General features: G+C 37.7%; 1 protein-coding gene across 2 annotated transcripts in view; it reads left to right on the top strand.

The window, feature by feature from the left end:
- Window positions 1-25,074, top strand: part of KIF1B (kinesin family member 1B) — a 94,549-nt gene that overhangs the window by 7,574 nt on the left and 61,901 nt on the right. For both annotated transcript variants that reach the window (XM_082493366.1, XM_082493365.1), the window contains exons 3-9: window positions 14,777-14,853; window positions 16,296-16,475; window positions 18,605-18,670; window positions 20,639-20,817; window positions 21,544-21,655; window positions 22,810-22,887; window positions 23,109-23,174. In XM_082493366.1, coding sequence (XP_082349492.1) covers window positions 14,777-14,853; window positions 16,296-16,475; window positions 18,605-18,670; window positions 20,639-20,817; window positions 21,544-21,655; window positions 22,810-22,887; window positions 23,109-23,174 — 758 coding nt within the window. The remainder of the gene's footprint in view (window positions 1-14,776; window positions 14,854-16,295; window positions 16,476-18,604; window positions 18,671-20,638; window positions 20,818-21,543; window positions 21,656-22,809; window positions 22,888-23,108; window positions 23,175-25,074) is intronic.

Here is a 25,074-nt window from a genome sequence, read left to right as displayed (position 1 = left end):
TGACATTAATGGATCTGACTCTCATATTTGATGCAGCGATTTCAAAATAAAGGGAATTCAGTAGTAATTCTAGCCTATGGAGTTCCTGCTTCATACCTTAAAATGTGCCAATGAAACGATCAAGGCTTAGATATCTTGCCTCTAAGAAGGTTATTTTTTCATCTGTGCACTAATCAAGTTGACAGGAGGCAAATCTGAGAGGTTGATGTTGGGTAGTGACTATTTTAAGGCTCCAAGACAGTTGAAGTTCCCTTATCTTGGAATTAATACCTAATGGACTATTGTTATGAACAGGATTGATGAGACAGTGAGAAGTCTGATAGCTAAGAAGGGATTTTGACTGTTACTTGGACTTTAATTCTCAATATGTTTATTGGTGAAGGTATTCTATGAATACTTTGTGGGTCCTGAATTTAAACTTTGACAGAGTCTGTTTTGCGAATGTATTGGCCAATGTAGGCAGAGACTACTTTATAGCGAAACTGAGGCAAAGTGCTTAGGCATTATTTCAAGGAAAACAGTATAGAATTATAGATAAAGTGTATCACAGGTGTACTTCGTTTATTTTTTTTTTTTAATAAATGAAAAAAGAAGTGCTTTCTGACATCCATAATCAAGTATATTCTTGAAGTCAGAATGCCATCAGGGTTGTTGCTGACGCGCTGCTTTTGTTTGTCAGTTTTTGTGTGAATTTGGCTCTTTACAGCTTTTGGGAGTGCCCATCATTCACAGTGGGCTTGCCAGCAAAACAGAACATTCTCCTGGGTTAGAAAGCTTTTTCTCAATTTTGTTTCACACTTTAAGTTTGCATTAGAAGCAAAACAAGTGTAATTTTGTTGTAGACTTGAGGTCTACAACAGAATTCTTATCCTATCTGGCTTTTATGTAATTTTCTTGTAGAAGATCAAGGCCTTTAAACAAGATCCATAGTAGGTCTCCATCTTTATAATTTCTCAGTGTTTAAAAAATGTAGGTGAATACAGTTCTATATATATCTTTTTACAAAGGTCCTTAACCCACAGTGTCAAGAGCACTTATTATGAGTGATTGGGACTTCTATTTTTCTGTTGGAAGGATGCAAAATATGGGAATTTTGAAATCAGTACTTGAAGCATATTGTTTGTCTGTTTTTTGTTTTTGGTCTAGTATACTAAGATGACAAGACTAAATTTTTTTTTTGTCCTCTTTATGATTGCAGAGGTATTGATCTGCACTAATACATCATCTTACACTTAAAGAATTGTCAGTCTTTATGTTTTTAAAATATATGTTGCAAAAATGAAACTCTGCAGCCCAGCTGAAGTCACATGTGCTGATTGCGTTAAGGGGCTGGTATTTTGGCAGAAGGCCTGTGCTGCTCAGATCATATCTAATCGCAGATGGTGTCCATTTGAATGATACTGCCAAAAGCTCTTCAGTGGAAATGGAAGCAGTGGGGGTAGGAGAACAGAAGATTACAGAGGAATTCTTAAAGACAGGAGAAGTTAGAAGCTGCAAATTCCTACTACTTAAGTTAATTTGGGAATGCAAAATGCTTTCCAAATAAGAGGTAATGTGACCATCAAATTACTAATTAAAAAATCCTACTGAAACAGTAACTAAGTAGGTTTAATTTAAGAAAAGACCGTCGTTGTTCTTTATTATCATCACTGAAATACAATCTTAAGAAGCATAAGGTTTGTTTTCAAAAGCACCTGCTATGCAAGTGGATTCAATTGACTTAAATGCTTTGATTTCATTTGCAGTTATGTTCTGAAGAGCGTATCTGTGTTGTCTGTTGTACAGAGGTCACTAGTAGGAGTGCCCGTGTGCCCATAAGCCTCAGGCTCAGGACATGTCCCGGTGTAGCTGTGCTGGCAGCATTGCCCACAGTGTAGTCAGCCGTGCCAGGGTTCCTGGTGAGAGAAGGGAAAAGTTAGTGGGCATTGAGGACTTTTCATATTGAAAATTAATTCCCTAGGGTATTCCCTCTGTCAGCAGTTCTTACTATCAGTTAGCTTGACACTGCCTAATGTATTGTTTGTTTCATATTCTGCTTATTACAGAATATTCTCAAGTGAAATTTGGCATCAGTGGACTTTTAAGTTACTTTTTGTGGTGGTGGTTTATTGGTAAAATCCCATCTAATATTGAAACAGACTGAAACTTCCGAAACAACACTTTTGTCTTTTTCTCTGAGATAACTTTGTTTAATTTTGTCAGTCTTTAAATAAATTTGAAAATTTATTTTCTTTAAATGATTGGATAGGTGGTTTATTCTGCTAAGGTCAAACTCACAACCGGCTTTTTCAAATGAATAATTCAAGAATAGGTCATGGTTGTCAGCATATCTTGAGTGAATATGTTTTGTCTTTAAATCCTGCTTTTTCACTGTTTTGTGTGGAATGGTTTACAGCAATGCATCTTACCCACAATGTATTAATTAATTACTGATTGTCAGCTCCATGAATTACTGGTTTTGTGGTAAGTGGGAAAAAAAAATCTGCTGTGTAATACATGGGATGAGAGGTGAGCTATAGATCTAAGAGTATTTTGTGTGTCAGTAGTTCTTGTACTCATTCTTGTATGGGGTTTTGAAATGTAGCAAATATAAACAATGTTGGCAGCTGCTGCCTTGGATTATTGAAATGAAAAGCTAAGCTATTCTGTGCCTAAAGACTTTACTAGTGTTGTGTTGTTCTGGTGTTTGGGGTTTTTTTTTTGTTTGTTTGGCTGTTTTTTGGTTGGTTGGGTTTTTTTTGGTGGAAATTATTTGATAATCCTCAATCTGTAAATAAATAATGCGTAAATAAAAACAAATGAAAGTGAAGCAGAGGTTCAAGCTAGTAGCTACAAGACGGCATTTAGATATTTATCACTAGCAGAGTGTCCAGCTAGCTTGCTCTTTTAAAAAGCTAAATAAATATGTAGAAAACTAAACTAATGAAGCAGGGAAATACAGAAGTATCCTACTTGGGATGTGTCCTCTCCTGTTGATGTTACACTGATTGTGCACTAGAGGAATGAAAATAGGTTTTAGCATCTTGTGGGTGCCAGTGACAGAGTAAAACAAAGTTCTCAAACTGTAGTTCATCTGAGATTGTTGTATACTCTAATTGCCATAAATCAGACTCATGTAGAAGTGCACCTGCACAGTCTGGGTTATATTGAAAGATACGAGCGCCACTAGATCCGCAGGTCAGGACTGAAAATTACCTATTTGGATTCTAACTCAGTAATAATCTCTGTGGTTTGGTAATGTTGGGAGGTCCTTTTTGGACTGCTTAAGGTATTGGATGTTTAATGCAAATAGGCACAGTGGAGTGGTCCCATCTGCCAGTAACAATAGTCACAGCTGCTGTCGTAGACATACGGCAGCTAGGTTCTCAAGCAGGCATCCTTGGCATCCAAAAAACTTCGTAAAGCATTCTGCAGTTAATTTGTAGAGGTTGGGGGGGGGGGGGGAGGGGAAGTTTCTTCTAGCGGTTGGCTGTTCTTTTTTTTTTTTTTTTTCTCTCTAAGGTTTATAAACCTCTGGTCTAAACCTAAATATTAAACAAAAAAAATAAAATAAAGAAACATCTAATTTGAGTTCCTTTTCTGTTTGGGTTTTTCTTATTTTTTTTTTTTTTTCTTTCAAGGTGTGTCCTGCTTTATGCAGTTGTTCTGGAGCAAAATAAAAGTGTGTGGGAAAGCAGAACTTAACTTAAAAGGCTTTTGGTTTGTGGTGTGTTTGTCTAAATTAGTGATATTTGAATAATAATAATACTGATAATAAAATAATAAAAATACTGATATTTGAAAAATAATATAAAAGTCAAAATTATTGAAAGGTTTGTAGAGCAAGGTAACCTCCTCAGTAATTCAGCCAGTAATTTATTGGAATACATAAATAGGGGATATCGTTAAATTTTGCCTTTTTCATTGTTATGTAGCTCTAAAAGGCAGGAACCTCATTGAAAGAAGCTTAATTGTAAAGGGGGGGAGTATGGTTTGCTGATCTCTTTCATTCTGATCTAGTTTTTAACTGGTTTCTGAATGAAAAGACACGCTGAATGGAAAAGAAACCCTATTGTGTGTGTATGTCTTCAGGAGAATAATAAGTTTGTGAGTTTGGGTTTTGTTGGTTTGGGTTTTTTTTTTTGTTTTCCCCTCCTCTCCGGTAGTATTCTATAAGCATAGTTTGGATAGTTTTACTAAGGAACTTGTATCATGGAAATAATCTTTGATCTAAATTACTGATGAGAAAAGTCCTTATAAGAAACTGGCTTTTATTTACACTAGCACTGAATGCATGTAGATAGTAAGATAATGGGAATTTGTGTAGCATGTGCTACATAGGTAGAAAAGGCAAGTGAAAGAGTTCATTGTACTTGTCTTGCCTAATAACTTTCCCTTATTTTTTGTAATTCTTTTGATGTGACATTTTCAATGAAAGTACAGAATAGGTGGGAGGATTCATTTTCATAGAAAGATTTCAGTCTTGACTCTCAATCTGTCTTCTGAAAATGAGTAATTTTGGGTATCTCAAAAAAATAAGCATACCCCGTTTCTGATGACTTGTGCCTGCCAAAAAGCATTAGTTCTTAAAGCATGTTTTGTGCAGTGTTTTTTCCACATACAGCTTGTTTTTCTTTTTTCTTTTTTTTTAAGTGTTTCCAATTTTTTATGCTTGCATCTTGCATGAGATTGGTTTGGGAAAATAACCAGCAGTGGAGGAAAGTCACTTAACCTCTACCCTGATTTTCTCATCTGTAAATCCTCCAAGCTGTGGTTAAAACTAAATGTATGCTTGTCCAGTATGTTAATACTACATTGCATTCATGGTAGATGTGTTAACAAAACAGGCTGTTTTATGGGAAGATAAATTGTGTGTCATGTGGAGGATGCATGAATTGTCTTGCAGTTGAGGCTGAAGTGGGAACTGGTTCGAAAGACAAGTCAAAGAAATCACAATAGTAAAGATTACCCAAGTTGTTCTAATGACTTTCCTACTACCAGTTACTACATTTGTTGCAAGTAACAGGCAAGAGAAGGCTTGAATACAAGTTTGCCTCGAAGAGAAAATGGAGGCAATTGCTATTCTTTTTAGATAGTTGTTCCAGGAGTGAAGTTTTGTGAGGAGTGGTTTTTGGTTCTTCATTTTTATTTTTTTTTTCTAATAGTACTGGGTCATTGTAGGAGTGGGAGTCATAAAATAGTAACAGAGGTAAAGCCGAATGCAGACAACAAGCAAAGATGCTACATATGAACTTTAGAGCTATTTGTGTTTTGCAGGGTTAGCGATTTCTGTTGCTTGTCCATAAGTCTGTCATAATCATTGTCTCTGAATGCCCTACAATATTGACAATTAATGTTTTGTTACAAGTCCTGAATATTTTTTTTTTGAGAAGAAAAAAATGCTGGAATTTTTTTAGGTGCTTGGTTTTCCTTCTAAAGCTTTTCTCATGCTTGTATAAAAATAACTTGAGAAGTGTTAATTCTGCACCCTGTTAAAAAAAAAAAAAGGAAAAAAATCTGTTTTGGAAGATGACTTACGGGAGGTGGGAAAAGATGAACATTTAACGATTTTTAAATGTTAGGGGTACATAATGGGCCTGGAGCAAGACTGTGGGATGGCTAGGATGTTCCAGCTAATGTTAAGTGCAGTTGGACTACATTTGAAAAACTGTTATGGAGTTATTGCAGAACTATAGTAGAGAGAGATAATGTTAATAATGAACCAAGAAAAGCTTTCTGTCAGTGGTGACTAAACCATGTGAAATGCTGCCCCTTCGGAATTAGTGCCCACTGACACAGAACGAGGGCTTTAAAGATGATTCTTTTTATCAAATGCTTAAATAATGTGCCACCTTTCAGTGTCCAAGTAGAAGTAAAGAAAATGCAAATTGGGGACTACTTTAAGAATTGAATGTTTTCACTACATAAATCCTTTAAGATACTGAGGCTGACAGAACTGACTCCCCAGGATTCCAGTGCTACATGACGTCCTCTTAATGTAGTGCTGGTGTGTGTCTGAAGGTCAAAACGGCCTTTGGAGAAGGCCATTGGCTCTTGGAGATGTTGTCATGAAAAAGCAGGGGGTGAAAGGACATACATACTGTTTTATCTGCCTTGAAGTAGAAAACACGTGAGGAAAGAATTCCGCTCAATGCCAAGTGCTTAGCCAACTCCACACATAGGCCTGATACGCATCTTCTGCGATAGGACATTTTCACTACGCATCTTCTGCGATAGGACATTTTCACTTAATCGGTTGGCAATGGAAGTTTTGGGATGGTTTTGGTTCAGGGTTTCAGATAGGTAGAACAGTATGGTTTGACTGGCTCCTGCTTGGTGCAAAGCCTGCTGGCATGCTGCTCTCCCAGAACACCAGCTGTAGAGATGGTATTTATAGCTCTTGGATCTGTAAGAGCAGCTGAGGATGAGAGCGGCTTTCTAGCAGCTTCTGTGAGCAAGCATTTGCCTTGCTCTGGTGCTGTTGAGCCTAACGCCCTCCCCCATCTAACCTTTCTCCCAGTACAGGGCTGAAATTCCACAGTGGGGAGAGAATCCGGTTGAATTCCAAATGAGCTGTTCTTAGCTTCTACTTGGTTTCCTTCCCTTTTAATGATTTGAAAAATGCAAACAATGCTTTGAAAAGCAAGCACTGCTTTACGAGCTGGAAGTGTCCATTTCCCTTCATTTATCTCTTATAATAACAACCCCGAAAGTCTGTCTTATAAAAACAGTATAGCCATATATCTGATTGCAACGTATGCCTTGGAAAGAAGCCTGTATTAACCGTGTCTTTGGGGTGTTATTCACGTTCCAACAAATGAAGAATGCCTGCTCCACCCTGCTCTCAGTAACGAACATGTTCTCATTGTTGTCATTCCAGTCTACAGATGGCGCAGATTTATTTTCCAGACTTGTGAATTTCAAGAGACTGTGTATTTAATGTTAATTTGGTCTTGTGGAGTCACTTCTGAAGGCCCCAGATCTTTTATATTGGTTAAATTGATTATTCAGACCTAATAAAATAAAACTAGTGCTTGTATTGATTCAAATAGAGTTTAATGAAGGCACAGAAATGAATTATTTGATATTTATTTCCCCGAATGTTACCCCTTGCAAAGTTCTGTCTAGACTAGCATGTTTTTTGAAAATTTCTGCCTATTCCTTTACCAGTGATTACCGAGAACAAAAGTGAAGACAGGACAGTGACTTTTTTTGCTAGCTGTTACCTCTTAATACGTGTTGGCATTTGGTAGGAATTTGTGCTCTGTGTAGGTTACTGCTGCCACAGGGAGAGTTATTGAGGCTGGGTGTGGAGCCTCTTTCGTGACATGAAAGCTAATTTTATTTCATCTGTAGAAATTAAGGAGGCTTTGTGCCTTTGGCATTGACCGATGTGGTAGCAGTATGGGAGTGGAAGATGTAAATGGCGGAAAGCAGGCTATATTGCACAAATTATGGCAGTCCAGTTTCTCCAGTTCCATACCTGACTTTCACCATTATTGGGTTCTATTTCTGATGGGCAATTGGTAGGTTTTCTTTTGCTTTTTTAAAATATGAATCTATGAAGTCTGTCTCCCTCCCCCCAGCACAGACTGTGTATCAGCTAATCCCAGGATTTAACCCAAGTTAATTCTGTCTGCTGGTGTTTATCTGAAGGGCAAACTGCAGTTTGCCAGTTCTTCACTGGAGCACCCTACAGTCACTAATAAGTGGTGTGTCTGATGGCAGAATGCCCCGTAACGTGACTCTGATCGCTAACAGGGGTGGAGCTGTTGAATCCTGTGACTTGACTTTAAATGTAGCGAGGGATAGGAGAATAATTTCAATTCTTACCTCTTGTGTGCTTTGCACTCTGTCTCTCTATTTCAAGAGTTTATTAGAAATAATTGCTGGTATCCCCAGACACTGAACTGCAGATAATTTCTAACCTGCAAAATCTGTGACCTGCTGAGTAGCAGTGCTGACTGGGATAAAAACAGATGAGGCTTGGACTGCAAATTCAGTGCAGTCCAGTGCAGTTTAATCTAACATGAGATTTAAGTGGTTAAGAAGTAATTTTGGTCATTCTTTGTGCCTGCACAAATATTTATGTGGCTGAGTAGATGGGAATGGAATGAGGGGGCTGATCTTGGCTAAGCTTGCTTGCTTTTTTTTTTTCCCTCTTTCTTTTTTCTCGTAGGTTTCCCACTGTCTGTTTACTTGGTTAGTTTTAATGGAGAATGGAAGTGTAAATCCATAAATAAAGGCTTGAAGTTAGAGTGTGTGTGTGTGTATGTTTAGGAAGGGGTAAGACCACAGAGTGTGCTGCTTCCTGTTGAAAGTAGCCCAGAAGACTGTAACTCTGCATCAGCTCTGTTGTGCTCCACATTCTGGTTATAACATAAACACATTGAAATAAAGTGCATATTTGAGGTGTGCTTTTTGAATTTCAGCTTCAACACATCAGGATTGGTTTGTAAGGCAAAAAAAAATGTCCAAAATGACAACAGGAAAGCAAAATAATACATATTACAAAATGTACGGGTACTGTTTCAATAGTGAAGTGGTCTTTCAAAGTTTGCTGACAGTTTTTGCTAAAATTAAAAACCAGCAATGAATTTGATCTCATAGATTTGAAAGGTTGAAAGTCTATGTTATTTTTGTGCTAGCTGATAAAGCAGATGGTGGATGGTTCGAAAAATGTTAATTAAAGGAGTAGGATGGACTGTGAAAGTACCTTATGCCAAGAAGCAAAGTTGCCTGTTTAAGTAAGGGCGTGTTAAAATTCAAATGTATTTTGCAGATTGGTTTGTTACTGTTGATACAGCACATCTAAAATTATAATTCCGTCATTGATTGTGCTTCCACTTTCTCCTTATCTTTTATTAGACGGTACTGCTGCTACTGTATACTTCTATACAAGGACTAATTAGTAAAATATGTGGGTCTTATGATACAAAATGTTAGATTATTTGGTGTGAAGAAATTTGTTTTAAAACTCAGTTTCCTTACCTTTTGGTCAGTGGTATATGCAACTCGTGTTTGTAGTTACAGGTATCAAAAATCCCCACCAAAGTAAAACAGCTAAGCAGCTAAAAAGAATTGTTTAAATTATTTGAGTTTCAGAGAATATGTGGATAACTCCTGGTTAGAGGGACCTCAGATGGCATGAGGCAGCTCTGTATGGCTTACTGTGTAACTGGAAGGAGAAGTAAGCTTTAGAAATGCAAGCCGTGTCTCTAGGTTGGGATGGCAGTGGGTATTCAATAAACTGTTGCAAATTAAACGGTAATGCTGCATAGCTATTCACACAGTGTACTTTTATTTGAATTTTGTGTCAATTTATGACATGTAATTACTTCTACTTATTCTGTTTGCTTACCAAGGTAGAAAACGGATACAAATATTATGTCTTAAGGTGAAACATATTATGCAAAATTTCTGAAAATTCATAATTCAAATAAAAAAAGGAATAATGTGGGCATCTATCTCCCTCAACCAAATCAACAATTTGTAGAGTGTGTTTTTAAAACATGAATATTCCCATGCCTTTTTCTCAGCCTTCCATTCCAAAGAGAAATGATGGACATTAATCCAAACCGTGGGTGTTGCTTTGACCCCAGAAGAGTTTTTAGGTGCTGCAGTAGGAAAGAGTATCTTCAACTTGTTTCATCCTTTCCACATTTCTGAGTTATGTATGTAACCTTTTCAGTAGCAATGGTATGGCAGATGGTGATTTTGTAAAATACCCCTTCCAGTTTCTGTTTGGTGCAGAAACCTTAACTTGTGGAAAGCTGAAAGATTCCATATGACCTAAGAAGTTGGCTCTTGGTGTGAAGCAAGGGGCCTGAAAAAGGGATTGAGTTTCTCAGAAACTGGCTGCTTAGGCTAACTCCAACAGTCAGAGTTGCTACTGTGCCATGCTGATGGTAACTAATTATAGCTGCAGCACAAAGCGTTAGTGTTGGTTTGCAAACAGAAAAGTTAATTGCCACATTGGACCTTTGAAATAGCAGATAAACAAATTTATTCTGTAAGATAAAAAGGCCATTAATGTGTTCCTGCTGTGATCGTCTGCTTTATTGCCTTTCTCATTTCCTGAGGCTCTGTAATTAAACCATTAGCTTGCGTACCATGCCGTGAGTCTGCTGTGGTGAGAGGTGATAAATGACGACCTATTTCATGATTCACTATCAATTCCTCTTGGCCTTGCACGGTTTAAAAAACAAACAAAATAACTGAAAAGCTTTTAGTGTTCTTGCGGGTACTGGAGACACTGGAAATAGTCCTCTTACTTTTTAAATTGTTTGTTTCCTTGTTCAGCTGAAAACACAGCTTGCTGAATAACATGGTACATAAAATCAGTGTTGCCCACTCAGTCTAATTTCTGCATGATCATGGTTGTATTTTGCAATTCGGCATATGAACTTTTAGGATAAAGCTTACCTGTACTATAAGAAGTCTTTTAATTTCTTCAGAAATAACCATTAGCTTCCTTTAAAAGTAGCTAGATTTCGTGGATTTGCTTGTCCCTCCAAGGAAGATCCTTGGTGCCATAGACACCTTCAAGTTAGGTCAGTTACTTCAGTTTGAATTCCTGGTTTCTTCGCTGCCTCACCATCTTCTTGCAGGTGACTTATCTCACATTATTGCATATCTGATCACTTGATTCGAACTGCGACCACATCAGACAGGACTGATGCCAGTAGCTACCCAGTTGGTGCTCAGTGTTCCAATTGAAGTGGGTTTCGGTCCCATTGAAATCCATTGAGTTCGTAATCCTACATTTTCTCAATCGGTCAGCTCTGCTGGATTCATTTGTAGATGGACTGAGAATTCTGCTAAACCAGCAATTCTGAAAATGAGGATGTAGAGTCTGTGTAAGAAGCAGGAATGGGGATAAATAGATTTCAGGCTTGGACTAGAAGTTGAGTGAAAAGGCTTTGACTGGATCGCAGTTGTGAAGGTCAGCATGCAGAGTTCCTGGCAGCCAGGTTTTTCTCTGACCCGTTTGTGTTGCAGTGGAGCGTTTTGGCCAGGCAGCTGCATTCCCAACCTCTGACAGAGCTGCCTCCTTGCACGTTAATCTCCCTTTCCTGATATGCTTCTCAAGATATGCTTTACAAAAACATGCATCCTAGATAATAGTTTTCAGAATAGTGAGCTGGACATGGAACTTAGTGCGAAGGAGCTGAGGAAAGCCTGTCTAAGAAAATAACTATAAAAACTGGCTTTAAAAACAATAAAAAAGAGGCAGAGTGGAACCACTTGCATAAGTCACGGAGCCTGAACTTCGCTCTTCACAAATGTGGTGGATGAAATTTAAGCTTGAAGCAAGTAGGATGAAGTTGTAATGGCAAGCTTGTAGTGCCTTTGCGCACATTAAGCCTGTTGTGTAGCTAGAGAATCTTGTCTTTCATGGGTGGTCAACATGCCTTTCTGCACAGCGAGCTGAGTGGAAAAACTAGCTGGTTTTCTCATTAAAAGTTTGGCTTCTTTGCTTTCTTTTTGGAAGTGGTGGACTTTTCCTAGAGATTTTTAGTTTTTTTAAAAACAGTTAATGGGAAGTGTATATTTTCACATCAAACCTGGCTTTGAATAATACTGAAATTTGTGCTGCTTGTTTTGCTTTCTATTTCTGATGCAGTAGAGTCTTAGAAGGCAATTTAACCCTTGTTTCCTTGGAGAGACCAAGTGCAGCTTTGCCTTGGCCAAGAGAAATGTCCCTTTTGTTTATAAACAACAACATAAAAATGGAAAAAAAAAAAAAAAAGATGAATACTTGCCATTTCACTGTTGATTCTAAGAGGAGACAAGTCAGTCATGCCATGAGGTAAATAACTGAGATCGAAGTTCTCTTTTGTGTTTGCATTTGCACCTTAAAGTAAAACTGCACCGATGCGACATTTGGGTAATCGATGCATGTTTTTTAGATCGTGGTTAAAAATGTGTTTCTTGGTCAGCACAGATGTAGGTAGGTTTCTGCTTGTCTTGATACCCTTCACAGTTTCCTGGGATAGGAGTTTCCCATTTCCAGGACAATGTTGCAAATGCAACATACCGATAAAGGTAGTTCCTCCTCTCTTTCCCTAGCCATGACTCCTCTCACAAGAGTAGTATCAAAAGTTTTGGTTAAAATAACTTGCTGTTGAGATTAAGCAACAGAATGTAGATTGTCAGGAGAGGTGCTGGCAATACATCATTTTTCTTTTCAGGTACCTGCTGTTATACAGTGCATAGGAATAGGTTCTAGTACACAGGAATGGGTTCTGTTTATTGCTGCTTTTAATGGTTAGATTACTTTCCCCTGAATTTATAGCCCAAAACAATTGAAGAAAATAATATTGTTCACCCTCAAAGGTTGTTACATTGAACTAATGTGGAGATTGGTTTTCATTTGTACCCCTTTTTTGGGCAGGAACTTCCACGTACAAGGCATTCCTTCTTCCTTACCTTTCAGAGCTTTCATGTTAGATAGTTAAATAAGAAATGAGAAGTTGTTGAATTGTAGCAGTCTATATTACACTGACAGGAGAGAACTGGTTTAAATTTGAGGCAGGGGACTTGTGTTCTGGGGTTTGTTATTTGTTCACTTTAACTTTAGAGCTGGTTTAATAGCGCGTGCTGTAGAGTACTGCTGTTTGGTCAAAGCTAGCGAAGGGAAACTAAAGCCACATATGATTGCTTAGGTTACCAGTTTGTTATGTGTTGATGCCCATGTTGCTATCCAAAGCCACAAGCATTTTTGCCATTTGATACTGTACTGGTGCAAGGCATATTATTTGTTGGCTTTGCATGTCTCTCAGCTTGTATAAGGCAAGAATGTCAGCACGAGGTGCATCCAAGTGAAATGGAGTTGGCCACAAGAAATAAGAGTAGCAACTGTTGCTATTTGCAATCCAGACAGTGATCTTTTCTCCACATTGTAATTTTGGACAACAACCCTGCTCAGGGACACAGCATCTGGTAGAGGAGTGATTTAATTTTAGTGGGGATTCTCTAACCACATTTTCAGAGATTTCAGTGCAACATGATGTTTAGTTCACGGTTGAAATGGTAAGAGATGCGGGTGTTATTTTTATTAGTCACAGAAGGAAAGGGAGAAGCCACCGTCTCCCAAAGCATAGCCTAACTGGCATGAATACATGAGAAATAAGCATCCTTTGATTAGGATGACTGGTACCAGGATGTAAATAATCCCCAGGAAAACTGTCACCACCTTTGTGTAGCTTCTTTGTAGATTTTGTTTGCACGTATCATAATTAGTGGATCACTGCTGAAGGCAAATTGCTGCTTTAGGTGCAGATGGGTATGTGTAAATCTAAGGTGGTTTATCAGTTTTGATACCCTCAAGAGTCTGCATTTTCAGAGTCCTTACTTATACAGATGGTGTTAGAAACAGCTGCTGGAAATAATAGATTTAAGTATTTCCAGCACTGTAAAGAAGAAAGCAGTAGCTACTCACTTCTTCAGCAAGAGCTGTGCTTATAAATTACCCTCCTTGGAATACAGAAAATCCAGAAGTTCTGTATGCCATTAAAATGACAGCTGAATGCATTGTGTATTACTCCCCACCCCCCCGTCAAAGGTTATAGGAAGCTGTTGCTGAGAAAGGAAAAACAACAAAACAAACAAGCAAACAAAAACAACAACAAAAAAAAAAAACACAACAGAAAAACCCCACACCACAAAATCCCAAACCCAACAACCTAGAAGGTACCTGGAAGAGTTTTCATTAATTGTGGAGAATGTGCATGCATGGGTCAAATAGTGAAAGAATTAGAGGACCTGAGAAAAGGAAAAGAGCATAAAATTTACAGATGTACTGATATGAAGCGAAAACATGTGGTGTGGTTTTGTTTGTTTGTTTGTTTTTTTCCACAGTATGTTTCTTTTTCTGGTATTTATAAAGTGCTCAATGACTTAACTCACCTGAAGATTCTTAGATTCTTATATGTGAATACCTTGGAAAGGAAATTAAGGATTGCTAGAGCTGAAAAGGCAATTAGAGGTCAGCTTTTTGAATAGGACTTACAAAGGCTGTAACATAGGAACTGTACCCGAGCATTTTTTCATTCTGATGGTTTGTGTGTGTGTGAACTTCACAAGGCCATATATTACATGGAAGTTCCAAAGAGGGAAAGTACACAGGTTGGTTGGGGGTCACTCTGGGATTCAGTGGCTATATAGAGTAAGAACACTTACCAGTAATTTGGTTGGTTCAATTAATATCAGTCCTTTTAAAAAATCTGTTAGTAGGCTTTGTGCATGTAAAAGAACATCGAAATAAACTATGCAGATAATCCCTGAAATGTCTGTAGGTCCAACTTTTTCATGTCCTACTCAATACTCTGAAAATATTGAGCTACTTAAAGAAAATCCTTCTGCAGTGAGCTCTTGTACTGTGTAACACGCATTTCAAAATAGGCTTGAGTTGTGCTGCTGTGAAATCACCAGGGATTCTTGAACTGTTTGTGTTTTGGGTCTTCCTTCTTCCTAATATCCCTCAACTCCCAAAAGCCTGTCCCACTCTAAAAGCCAAGGGACCAGGATGACCTGCTTCTGCCTTTCTGTCTAACTGAAGATTTTTCTTCAGCAGCAGCGTTCCTTCTAGGAATTTTTTTCCTTGAATTATTTGAAAGAAGGCCTGCAGAAATACCATGTTAGGAAGCGGTGAGTCTGTTACTTCAATTTTATTCCTTCTGTGCAGTGTGGCAACTCTGTGAATACTCAAATTCACAGATTGAGTGTCAGCAAGCTCATTAATTGTGCTCCTAAATGTCAAGTTAGCTAAGAGTTTGAATTTTATTTCCTGTAGGTATTATCAACCCAAAGAATCCTAAGGAAGCACCAAAGTCCTTCAGCTTTGACTACTCTTATTGGTCCCACACATCGGTAAGTTCTTTTACAAGAAAACCTTTTTTTGTTGTTGTTTACTGGCTTGATTTAACTGCATTCTCTTCTTCGGATCATGCCGTCCCTGTCAGATGTTTCTGCGCTGTCTCTCTCGCCCTCATTCACGTTAAAAGCTTGTTGTTGTATGTTGTCTTTTCTTGTTTGAGGGAGAGCAGAAAGCTAAGCTCCTGGAGTTTGATAACAAGTTGTGGGTATTTGAAAGATTACTTAAAATATTCTCCAACAATGTTCTGTTCTGTATATTTTAAGGATGTGCGTGAACCACAGTTAATTCAGTTTTGGTCTTAGACAAGTGCAAGTTGCTCAAGTCTTACAGTTCAAGGAGAGATGGGTCTGGATTCCTTTGGCATATCTGGAAAAGACGGTAGTGATCCATGTGTCTGATAGCTGCAAAAGCAATAAACTCTCATCTGGCTCCTCTGCCCCACCCTCCTGTGAATTGCTGCTAAGGTCTTGCTGACTTCCAGTAATTGTTCTGCAGCAGGACTCTGTTGTTCTGCCATCTACCCCTCCCCTGCCTTATTTTCTCAAAAGATATAGAAAAAAGGGATAATGCATTTCTCTTAAGATTAATTTTAGTAACTTGGATGGTGCAAATAAGACAATATTTCTGAGCAAATCTGTGGCCAACAAGATTGTTTACGTGATGGAAAACGTTGATTTGTGCATTTCTTTTACTGAGTCTTCCAGAGCAGCCATGCGAGTAGGTTACAGGATCAGTCAGAGGAACCTTATGAACACCATTCCTGAAAACTGGCAGATAAGTAGCATCAAGGAAAAATGGTCTGCTAAAACCTTGATCCCAAAATTAGAATGTTAGCACAGCTAAATTTGTCCTGATTTCAGGAGCAAATAATGTTAAACCTTGACTGGTTCAGCTGCTTGCTAATATTTATTAACATAGTTAGGGGATTTGTTTGCACACTTAATCTTAAACCCCAGCAAAATAAACCTAAGCAACTCTTTTCCCCCTGCAACCCTTCAGAGCCCTTGTCAAGACCAGCCATTGTGGGATTTTTGTAGCTGCCAGTCCTTTACTCATTTGTATTGACTCTCTGAGCTCTACCTTTGATTTTTTCACCTTGCTTCCCTTTTCCCAAACACCCTGAATCTGGTTTCTCAGTGGTCTTGCACGAAACTTTTCCAGTAGTGTAGCAATGGTCACAAACCAGAATTGGTTGGTTTCTTTGTGCGAAGTGTTTCCTCAGCAGCAATGCAGTGGTCCTGCAAGGGGGGTTGTTGTCATCGTTCTTCTCCAGCTGGTCCTGCCTTGGGGAAAAGCTGTGTGTAAAACTGTGCTATGTTTGCCTCTTCCTAGGGGATAGACCCACAAGATAGAAGGAGAAAAAACCCAACCCTGCTGCATTTGAAATGTTACTTGAATGATAGGACAAGACTGTGCCGTTTTCGTGTCTTTTCAGCCTGAAGATCCCTGCTTTGCATCTCAGAGCCGTGTGTACAATGATATTGGGAAGGAGATGTTGCTGCATGCCTTTGAGGGCTACAATGTATGCATTTTTGCCTATGGACAAACTGGAGCTGGGAAATCCTACACAATGATGGGCAAGCAGGAGGAGAGCCAAGCAGGCATCATCCCCCAGGTAGAGATGAACCCAGAAAGGGGATTTGGTTTTTATAGCGTGTTCAGACAAACGCTTGCTGATATGTTCTTTTTATATTGCAAAAACAGTTAACAGAGAATCACAGCTTACTTCTGAAGTGAAGGAAATCTACTTGGGAAAAAGAGCATTATAAGTAATTTTCCCTTTGTTGCTGTTTTTGTTAGGTTGTACTATACACTCTATATTTTTTCCCACATCCAATTTCTGCTCTTCCCCAAGAAACTAGTAAATCAAGATGTCCTATTCACTGGGTTCCTTGTCTCCTTCTCTGACTTTAGCTAGGACAGCACTTAAGCACTTTGTATTCAGCATGAATTCAAAAGGTGGTATTACTGACGAACATGCCAGAAACTTTTTTGTGGAAACAGGTTTCCCAAAGCTAAAAACTGAATAATACATCTTGGTAAGAAATGAAGTGTATCAAAATATCGGGGAAAAAAATATTTGGGGCATCTGAGCACAGCCCAGTGCTATTTCCCCCCTGAAATTTATTTTTGATGTTTGCCATGAAATTTGAAGAAGTTGACATACCCCTACAAGAAATTTTGGCTGGCAACAATTCATGCCGTCATCATGAGTTTAGCATTCTATAGCTCTTGGTTGTGTGGCGCTTGTTCTGAGTCCAGGCCTTCCTCAGTGAGTAGGCGCTGACAGCGGACCAGGTTTCTTGGAAGATAGTCCGTTCCCAAAATAGAAATCTGAGGTAGGGTTTCAGTTTTAATAAATAAATATGCTGAACAGCATGAGTCCTCATGCTGCTTCAGGTTTGCAGTAGATGTTGGCCCTGTGCCACAGGTGTGAAATAGATGACACAGAGCGTTGTTCTCTGTTAATAGCATGGGCATATGTGCTGAAATATGTTGCAAGTGTCCTGGTGATTAGCTTAAAATAAGGTTGAAAGAGCTGATGTGATGAAGGACAGAATTGTTACAGCTAATAATTTTGGTTTTAATATGGTAATAAAAAGTGACAGTGTAACAGATGAAATGAGCTGAAAATCCATGACAACACTTTCGTGTTAACATTTTTTGCTGTAATCTTGATATTCCTATTTGTTTTTCTGAAACCTCAAATATGTACAGATTAAACACTGTTCTAAAAAACTACAACTTAATGCTCCTGTAGATTTAATAATGCACCTGTTATCTACTACAGTTCTAAAACAAAATAATTTCCCTCCAATTTCACTGGGAGGCCTTCTCATAAAGGTACAGAATGAATTATCTGTTCTGGGAGACCTTGTTGAATCTCTTCTCACTTTTGTCATGTACCGAGAAGGTACAGCACAATCACGTTCCAAGTAATATAGGTTGTTGACATTAAATTCTAACAAGTAGGCAAAATTCTCTGTCTGCCAGTCCCTAATGTGAAACTTTATGATACTTTAATCACATGTTGACTGAATGCTTCAGAATGTGTACTTTCAAATTTGCCTGTATTCTTCATAATCTGTTTATTTTCCATACAGAGGCTTGTAGATATCTGTTCCAGAAACCTCTTTCTACTCTTATTCCTCTCTCTACCCATGCTTTTTAATCTCCAAATACATATCCATGGCTTGCTCACTGTTCATTTCTTCTTCCTTTATTATCTTAATTTTAGGTCTCTCATTTCAGTTATTTGTAGACAAGCACTCCTGAAGCAGTAGACTGCTGATAGTTTAAGTATCCTTCATATGAAGATACTGTTAAACTTTGAAACAATTTCTGCCTATTGGTTGAAATCTGAATCCTGGAACTTCAGCACACCGAATAAAGAAACTATTGTTTTTATCAGACTAGAAGAGGAGTAAGGATTTTAATTGTTCCTTTCTGAAATCATTACTTCCAGTTGCAGTTATTAAAGGCTTTTTCTACTTTTATAGGACAGAATAATAAAATTGGTTAAACCTAGAACAATTGCTGAGATACCATATAAAATAAGGTTGAATGGTAGTGACGTAGAATTGAGATTAAGTATCTTCGCAGTGAGGCTGTATGCAGTTGATGTAGTAGGTTCTTTTTCTTCCCCTGCTCTCACTGTAAAGCCAATTTAATGGCATGTCATAGTAGTTACTTGTTACTACTCAGTAAAGACTGGTTTCTGACTTGGGTTTAATCTCTTTCCAGCTATGTGAAGAACTGTTTGAGAAAATCAATGACAACAGCAATGAAGAAATGTCATATTCTGTAGAGGTGAGTTTGGTGAGGGATCAAAGAATATTTGTGTGCTGGTCGTCAAGCTGAGCTTAGGTGCTGTGTTATTGTTGTTGCAATAAGATGCTGATTTTTTTTTTATTTTAGTTTTTTTTTTTAAGCTTTTTGTCTTTTCTATTTCATGTTTGAGGCAAATGTAAATAAAACCTTTCTGGGACTTCCTTCCCCCCCCCCCCCCCCCCCCCCCCCCCCCAAATTAGTATATCTTAACCTGTGTAGCAATTCTGAAAGAAATTATGAGCTGAAAAACCTAAAGATGCATTTACAGATTTTTTTTTTTTTTTTTTTTGGACAGCTGGATGGAAGACTACCTCTTTCTTGTCAATTACTATAGTCATAATTTATACCCTGTTTCTCTGCAGGACTTGTCTAGAATAATTTAGGCAGTCTTACCTGACATCTGTTAATAAAGTTGGTTTACATAAAAATTTGTTCAGGCCATGCATACATAAGAAATTTGTCAGTACTTAATTTTTCTGAATTATTATCCTTAATTAAGTTGGTTTATGTTTAGAAATTGCTTTTCACATGCTATGATACTACAGCATTTCTTTTTCTGTCTTGTCTCCTTGCCCTGCTCCAAAATAAAAATAAAAGCAGCCACTTTGTGGAAACAGTATTTTCTTTCTTTTACTGTTTCCCCATCCCCCTTTCCCCAGTCAGTTTTAATGAATTGACATGTAAGTATGTTGCAGACTTCGAAAGAAAGGAAGACCAAAAAGGCAGTAGAAATCAGATGTGATTATTGTTAATAAATGTGGACTCCAGTCATTACTGCTTCTAAATTACAGAACTGGAAGATGACTCATTCTGTGACTTTGAATCTGTCCATTTCAACGCTTCATTTAATTGTATTTTATTAACATTTGAGGACTTAATGCTTGAATGCCACAGGAGTATCATGTTTAGGATTTGAGAATGAGAAGATTCCCACATTTTCATGATGTTTTTTCTATTTGGTACTTGTTTATGGTTCTGATTATGTCTCCAAGCATAGATTTGTGCATGTGAGGGAGAGAGAGAAATAGTCTCTCATTATAATGAAAATCCAAAAGAATGAACATCTGACAAATAATCAAAGAAGGGAGATGGCTAGACAGAAATAGTGATGGAAATGTATAAATAGCGTATTGCTATCTGGTTTGGATATAAATATTCATTTTTCTGAATTTCATTTATATAAGACGAGATCTTCCATCTCTAAATTTCTGAAACTGCTGCTTATATATGTAATCTTTCCACAGAATGAAAGTGAATAACTTACTATCTCTTTCAGTATTTAATATCTTGCCTGCTGCAGCTGCTAAGTACCTGTTGGACTGGGATAAGCGTAATACCATGAGAAACATAAAAATTAAAGAATGCGTTTAAAAATACTCTTAGCTTTGTCATTTATTTCAGAGGGTGCAGATTTAAGATTACTGTAGTTTGAATAATTGTACTGGTGACTCGGGAATATAGCAGGGTGTGGGTACAGCTTAGAATCAAAAGTTGCTTCTCTGTATACAAAGAAATTATTTTTTTTCCCTTCTTAAGTTTGCTTTGGAGGTGCATAAGAGAGATTCCTTATAAGCAGACTCCTTGTAAGCAGACTTTTACCATGTCTTGTTTGCCTCTTTAGAAAGGTAGTTTTGCTGCTGTGTCATATTAAAGCTGTTAAGATGATTGTGAACTCAAGTGTATAACTTTTAATTAAACACCAATGTTTTTTAAAAGGGTTGAGGGATCTGTGCATGGATTCCAGGCCTGCAAATTATGTTGGAGATCTGATGCGTGAGACTAGTGGCTCTTCTTCACTCCTGCCATTGTCTCAAGCTGTTTCATGAACTGAGACACCCACCTGCGGCTTTCCTGTGGTGAACTGGGGGAGTTACTGAAATGCTGCAGAGCTACTTGCAGAGGAAGCCTTAAGGAACACTAAATTGTCCATGCAAATTCCTGTTTTAGGTGAGTTACATGGAGATTTATTGTGAGAGAGTCAGAGACTTGTTGAACCCGAAGAACAAAGGGAATTTGCGGGTGCGAGAACATCCTCTGCTTGGACCGTATGTGGAAGATCTGTCCAAGTTAGCAGTCACCTCTTACACAGACATTGCAGACCTCATGGATGCTGGGAACAAAGCCAGGTTAGTAATGGTAGCACGTTATATATTTTTATCTCTGTGGGGGTATATGGCATATAGCAGCAAATTTAAAATATCTTCTGTAATGCATTGGCACTTTTTAAAAATCTCATGTCACATGAGGATTGTTCTTGAAATATACACTGATCAATGCTATCAAAAGGCTGAGATTGATTTGTGTGCTGAAATAGTGCTGCAAATCGCTGTATAGATACTTAAAGCTTGTAATGGCTTGAGGTGAATATGTGAATACTTATACTGGTGTTTAGTTCTGTCTTCCTTGTGCACTGTATCACTATATTGGTATAAACAAACATGTGAACAGAGTCTCCTCTGTCATTCATTCATGTGGTCAGGACTAAAGTTGGCTTCTGGCTTTAGGTTCTAGTTCATTAGTAGTTGTTTTCATGTCAGCTGTGGGCTCCATTTAACAATGTGTTAAATGCTGCTTGTATTTTCTTGGATGTTTGAGTGTAAGGTAGATTATTGAGTACACAGATTGAGGAAGCTCTGTTTAAATTGATGAAGAGGGGAGTAATTCAGGAGTGGAAAATCAAAGGCTTTCTTAATGGTATTCGGTGTGGCTTTGTCTTGGTTACAGGGCAGAACATCAACTGTACAGCCTCTTGGTCTCATTCCTCTACAGCTGCATTCAGCCCTGCAGGTAGCTGTACTTGCAGCACAGAGACTGCTGTTTTCTAAACATGTCCATATCTGTTCATCTTACAGGACTGTGGCAGCTACCAACATGAATGAAACCAGCAGCCGCTCTCACGCTGTATTTACAATTGTCTTTACTCAGAAGAAACATGACACAGAAACTGATCTTTCCACAGAGAAGGTGTGTTACAGATAAGTGGCTTTCTGACTGTTTTTCACAAATCTTCCCTGCAGTGACTTATTCTTATTGGCAGTATTATGAGATAATGAGAATGAATTGTATTTTTTCTGGTGTTTTGTTTAAGGGTGAACTTGCTGTATGCCTTGACAGAGCCCTTTTATTTCTTATGGGATTTTGTTTGATTGTAATTCTAAAAACAACTAAATGAGGACTATGTGCAGGAGGAGAATATATAGATGTGGGAAAAATGGCCTTAAGGACTAGGTTCTATGGGGAGGGATATATGAAATAAAAGAAAATATTCCCCAGTCTTGTTCCCAGAACTTTGTGGTTTTGCTTGTCAGTGCAGAATATTTGCCTCGATAGTTCTTTTCTTTGGGCATAGGAATTGGGATGAGTAAGACTTAGGCACTTTCTGGAATTTGCATGTTAAAAGGAGGCACGCTGTTTAGCATGGAGCAGTTTTCTGGCTTTTATTACTCTGAAATAGAGGCTCTGCATAAAAAAGTAGCTGAAATACAGGTAACGTTTACATTTCTGAACTGAATACTGTGCACAGATCTGAAAAAATTTATCTATTTATGTTTTATCTTATTTTATATAATTATCTTATAATTATATAATTATATATATCTTATATATATTATATAATTATATATATCTTATAATTTATCTTATCTATTGAAGACACCACCCTTCACCCAAATGGTAAGACCCTGTAAAAAAAAAAAAAACCAACAACCTGAAGTGCAGTCTGTAGCTTTAGTTAGGCCAGTGCTTTATTGTTGGTGTCACTAGAGTCAAGTTGAAACTTTAGGTTTCTCTTCTTTTGAGATTCTTGCATTGTCTGTAGCAGTAACACAATTTCTTTTAAATTCTGTTCTGCTCTGTTCATGTGAGACCTTGTTCTCTTTTTAGGTATAGTGATACTTGAAACAGAGCATCATCCCAGATGCTTCTCATCCATGAGATAACAGCATCAGTGAAAACTTTGTTTGACTGTCGTTTGAAGCACACTACGGTGTGATTTTTTTTTTTTTTTTTTTTTTTTTTTTTAGACAGTAGGGTTCTCATGCTATAGAATTCTTTTGTTTTATTTTTACTCTAGTTCACCAAGAAATAATTCTCCTTGTTAATATGCTTTCTCTCTTCAGGTCAGCAAGATTAGCCTTGTGGATCTAGCTGGGAGTGAGCGAGCTGATTCAACTGGTGCCAAAGGAACCCGATTAAAGGTATTGGGCAAGTGATGTATGGGGAAGGGAAGGAAAGGAAAGTGGGTGCACAAGCATCGTGTAAAGTCTTTGCTTGACAAATAATAAGGAAAAGAAAGGTTTGCTATGATAAGTGTGCAAAAAATAGTTGCAAAACTGAAGACTTCTCCCCCCCCCAGTCTACAGAGGTTCATGGTTGAACAGCTTTAGTTACTGTATAATACTGGATTCTGTTTTCTCAGGAAGGAGCAAATATAAACAAGTCTCTCACAACTCTGGGCAAAGTTATTTCAGCACTGGCTGAAGTGGTAAGTACATCATTTACTTACCTGCAACAACCTTTCCATAGCTAGTAAAACCAAGACAGTAAAAACCATGGATTACAGCAGAATCAGTCACTGTTCTTGGCCTAGTGTTCTCAGCCAAATTAGCTGTGTGTATTTTGATAGATGAACAGTGTTGATAGTGTTCTATGGATGTCATACAGGCTGGTAGATGCTTTACTTTTCGATAGATTGAAGCATTGGTTTGTTTATCTGAGAAGAGGCCTTGCGAAAGAAGCCTGTGTTTGTGTAGAAGACCTGTTCACGTAGCAAGCTTTTAGTTTGGTAGAGCAGTAATTTTATTTTTATTTGGAACGATAATTTTAGAACACTAACTGCAGTTTTGTTGTTAAAAATTGTAGAAATACCAGTGTAATAAAATGATTATCGCTGGCTTTTTTTGCTATGGCAAGACTTAATAATGTGTTGAGTGAGTGTATGTTGATCCAAACATAATGTAGGTTTAGGAAAGTACTTTGTCTCTTGTACTCAACTACTTTTTATAAAAACAAAAAAGTAGTAAATTACTGCTGTTCCTTTTAAAAGTGAGTTCTCAACAGCTTGGACAGGTTGAATATACTTAAGTGCTTTTTGGACTTTTTTTAAAATGAAAACTATTCTCATTCACTGGGCTTCTCAAGAAAAGAAAACACTATTTAAGCTAACATGGAAATTTTATATATAGCTCTGTTAAGAAGCTTATCTTGTATCTCATTCCTCTTTTTTTAATGCTTTCAACTTAGGATAACTGCACCAGCAAGGTATGATGGTCTGAGTAGTAGCAGATGTTGTCTTTTTTGCCTGAATGTGTGATTGTATTCTCTACACTTTGGAATCAAAGAGCAGGAGTCTTATGTCAGATCTTTGAGAAATTCTAGTGACTAAACATTATGGTCATAAAGTCTGAGAACTATTAGTACTAAAATTTAACAATGTTCTAAGGTTAGGGATAAATTAATGAAAAGTATACCTTTAAGTATGTATTTAGGAATATTATTTTATTACAGTCCTGATTCTGATTTGATGATTTACGTTGAGAATGTTTACTTTTAGTATGGATAACTTTGCCTTTGTTTTCATGCCTATACTCTCCATGCTTTTTTCTTTACCCCATGGGATGGTTTGTAGGCGATAGTCAATTCTAGTTTTCAATTTCTAGTTTTGGCATCTGGTGCTTACCTGCCCTTAGTAGTTTCAGTTGTCCGTTGTAAGGTTACACACCTTTGGCAAGGGACAATAGAACTATTGCAAGACTAACACTCACATTTTAAGCACTTTTTGAGTGTTAAGGTGAGTTTCACACAAATTACAGTCAGGCCTTTTATTGCAAAGCCATATTCTCTGTTAAATGTTGTGTGGAATTAAACTTTTGGCATGTCTTGAGGCAAGATGTTTGCCTACTATTTGTTTAAGCAAATGGATGACCCAAGATTCGCATTCTGTTATAGAGCTTTTGAGGTTAATCATTATTTCTTTTAGACCAAATAAAGAAGCTAGGGAAAGCCTTTAAAATGAAATTTGGAGGGAAGTCTGCCAAAGGTGCAGAGAAGGCCGCCTTCTCTTGTGTGGAAGTTCTACATTGGCCACTACTGATATTGGGACAAAGTACTTAAATACTTGGGCACCCGTCTTGTGGCTTTGTGTTTTGGTTCGAGTAGTCTCTGTAAACTTCTTGTATTTTTCTTTATTATTTAAAAAAAAAAAAACCAAACACAAAATAAAACCACAAAAAAAAAAAAAAGCAACCACCAAACCACCTTCTTTCTACTCATACTTCTGATTTCAAGTACTTTCATCTGTTCCGGCCCCAAGTTTCCTAATAACTGCTTACAGAAACACAAGAAGATTGGGTAGTTGTCCTTTCACATGTGCACCTGTGTCTCTG

The sequence above is a fragment of the Vanellus vanellus genome (genome assembly GCF_965231255.1).
Source record: "Vanellus vanellus genome assembly, chromosome: 20".
Lineage (NCBI taxonomy): Eukaryota > Metazoa > Chordata > Aves > Charadriiformes > Charadriidae > Vanellus > Vanellus vanellus.
Note: the sequence above shows the minus strand (reverse complement) of the source record. Positions and strands in the feature narration are given on the sequence as shown.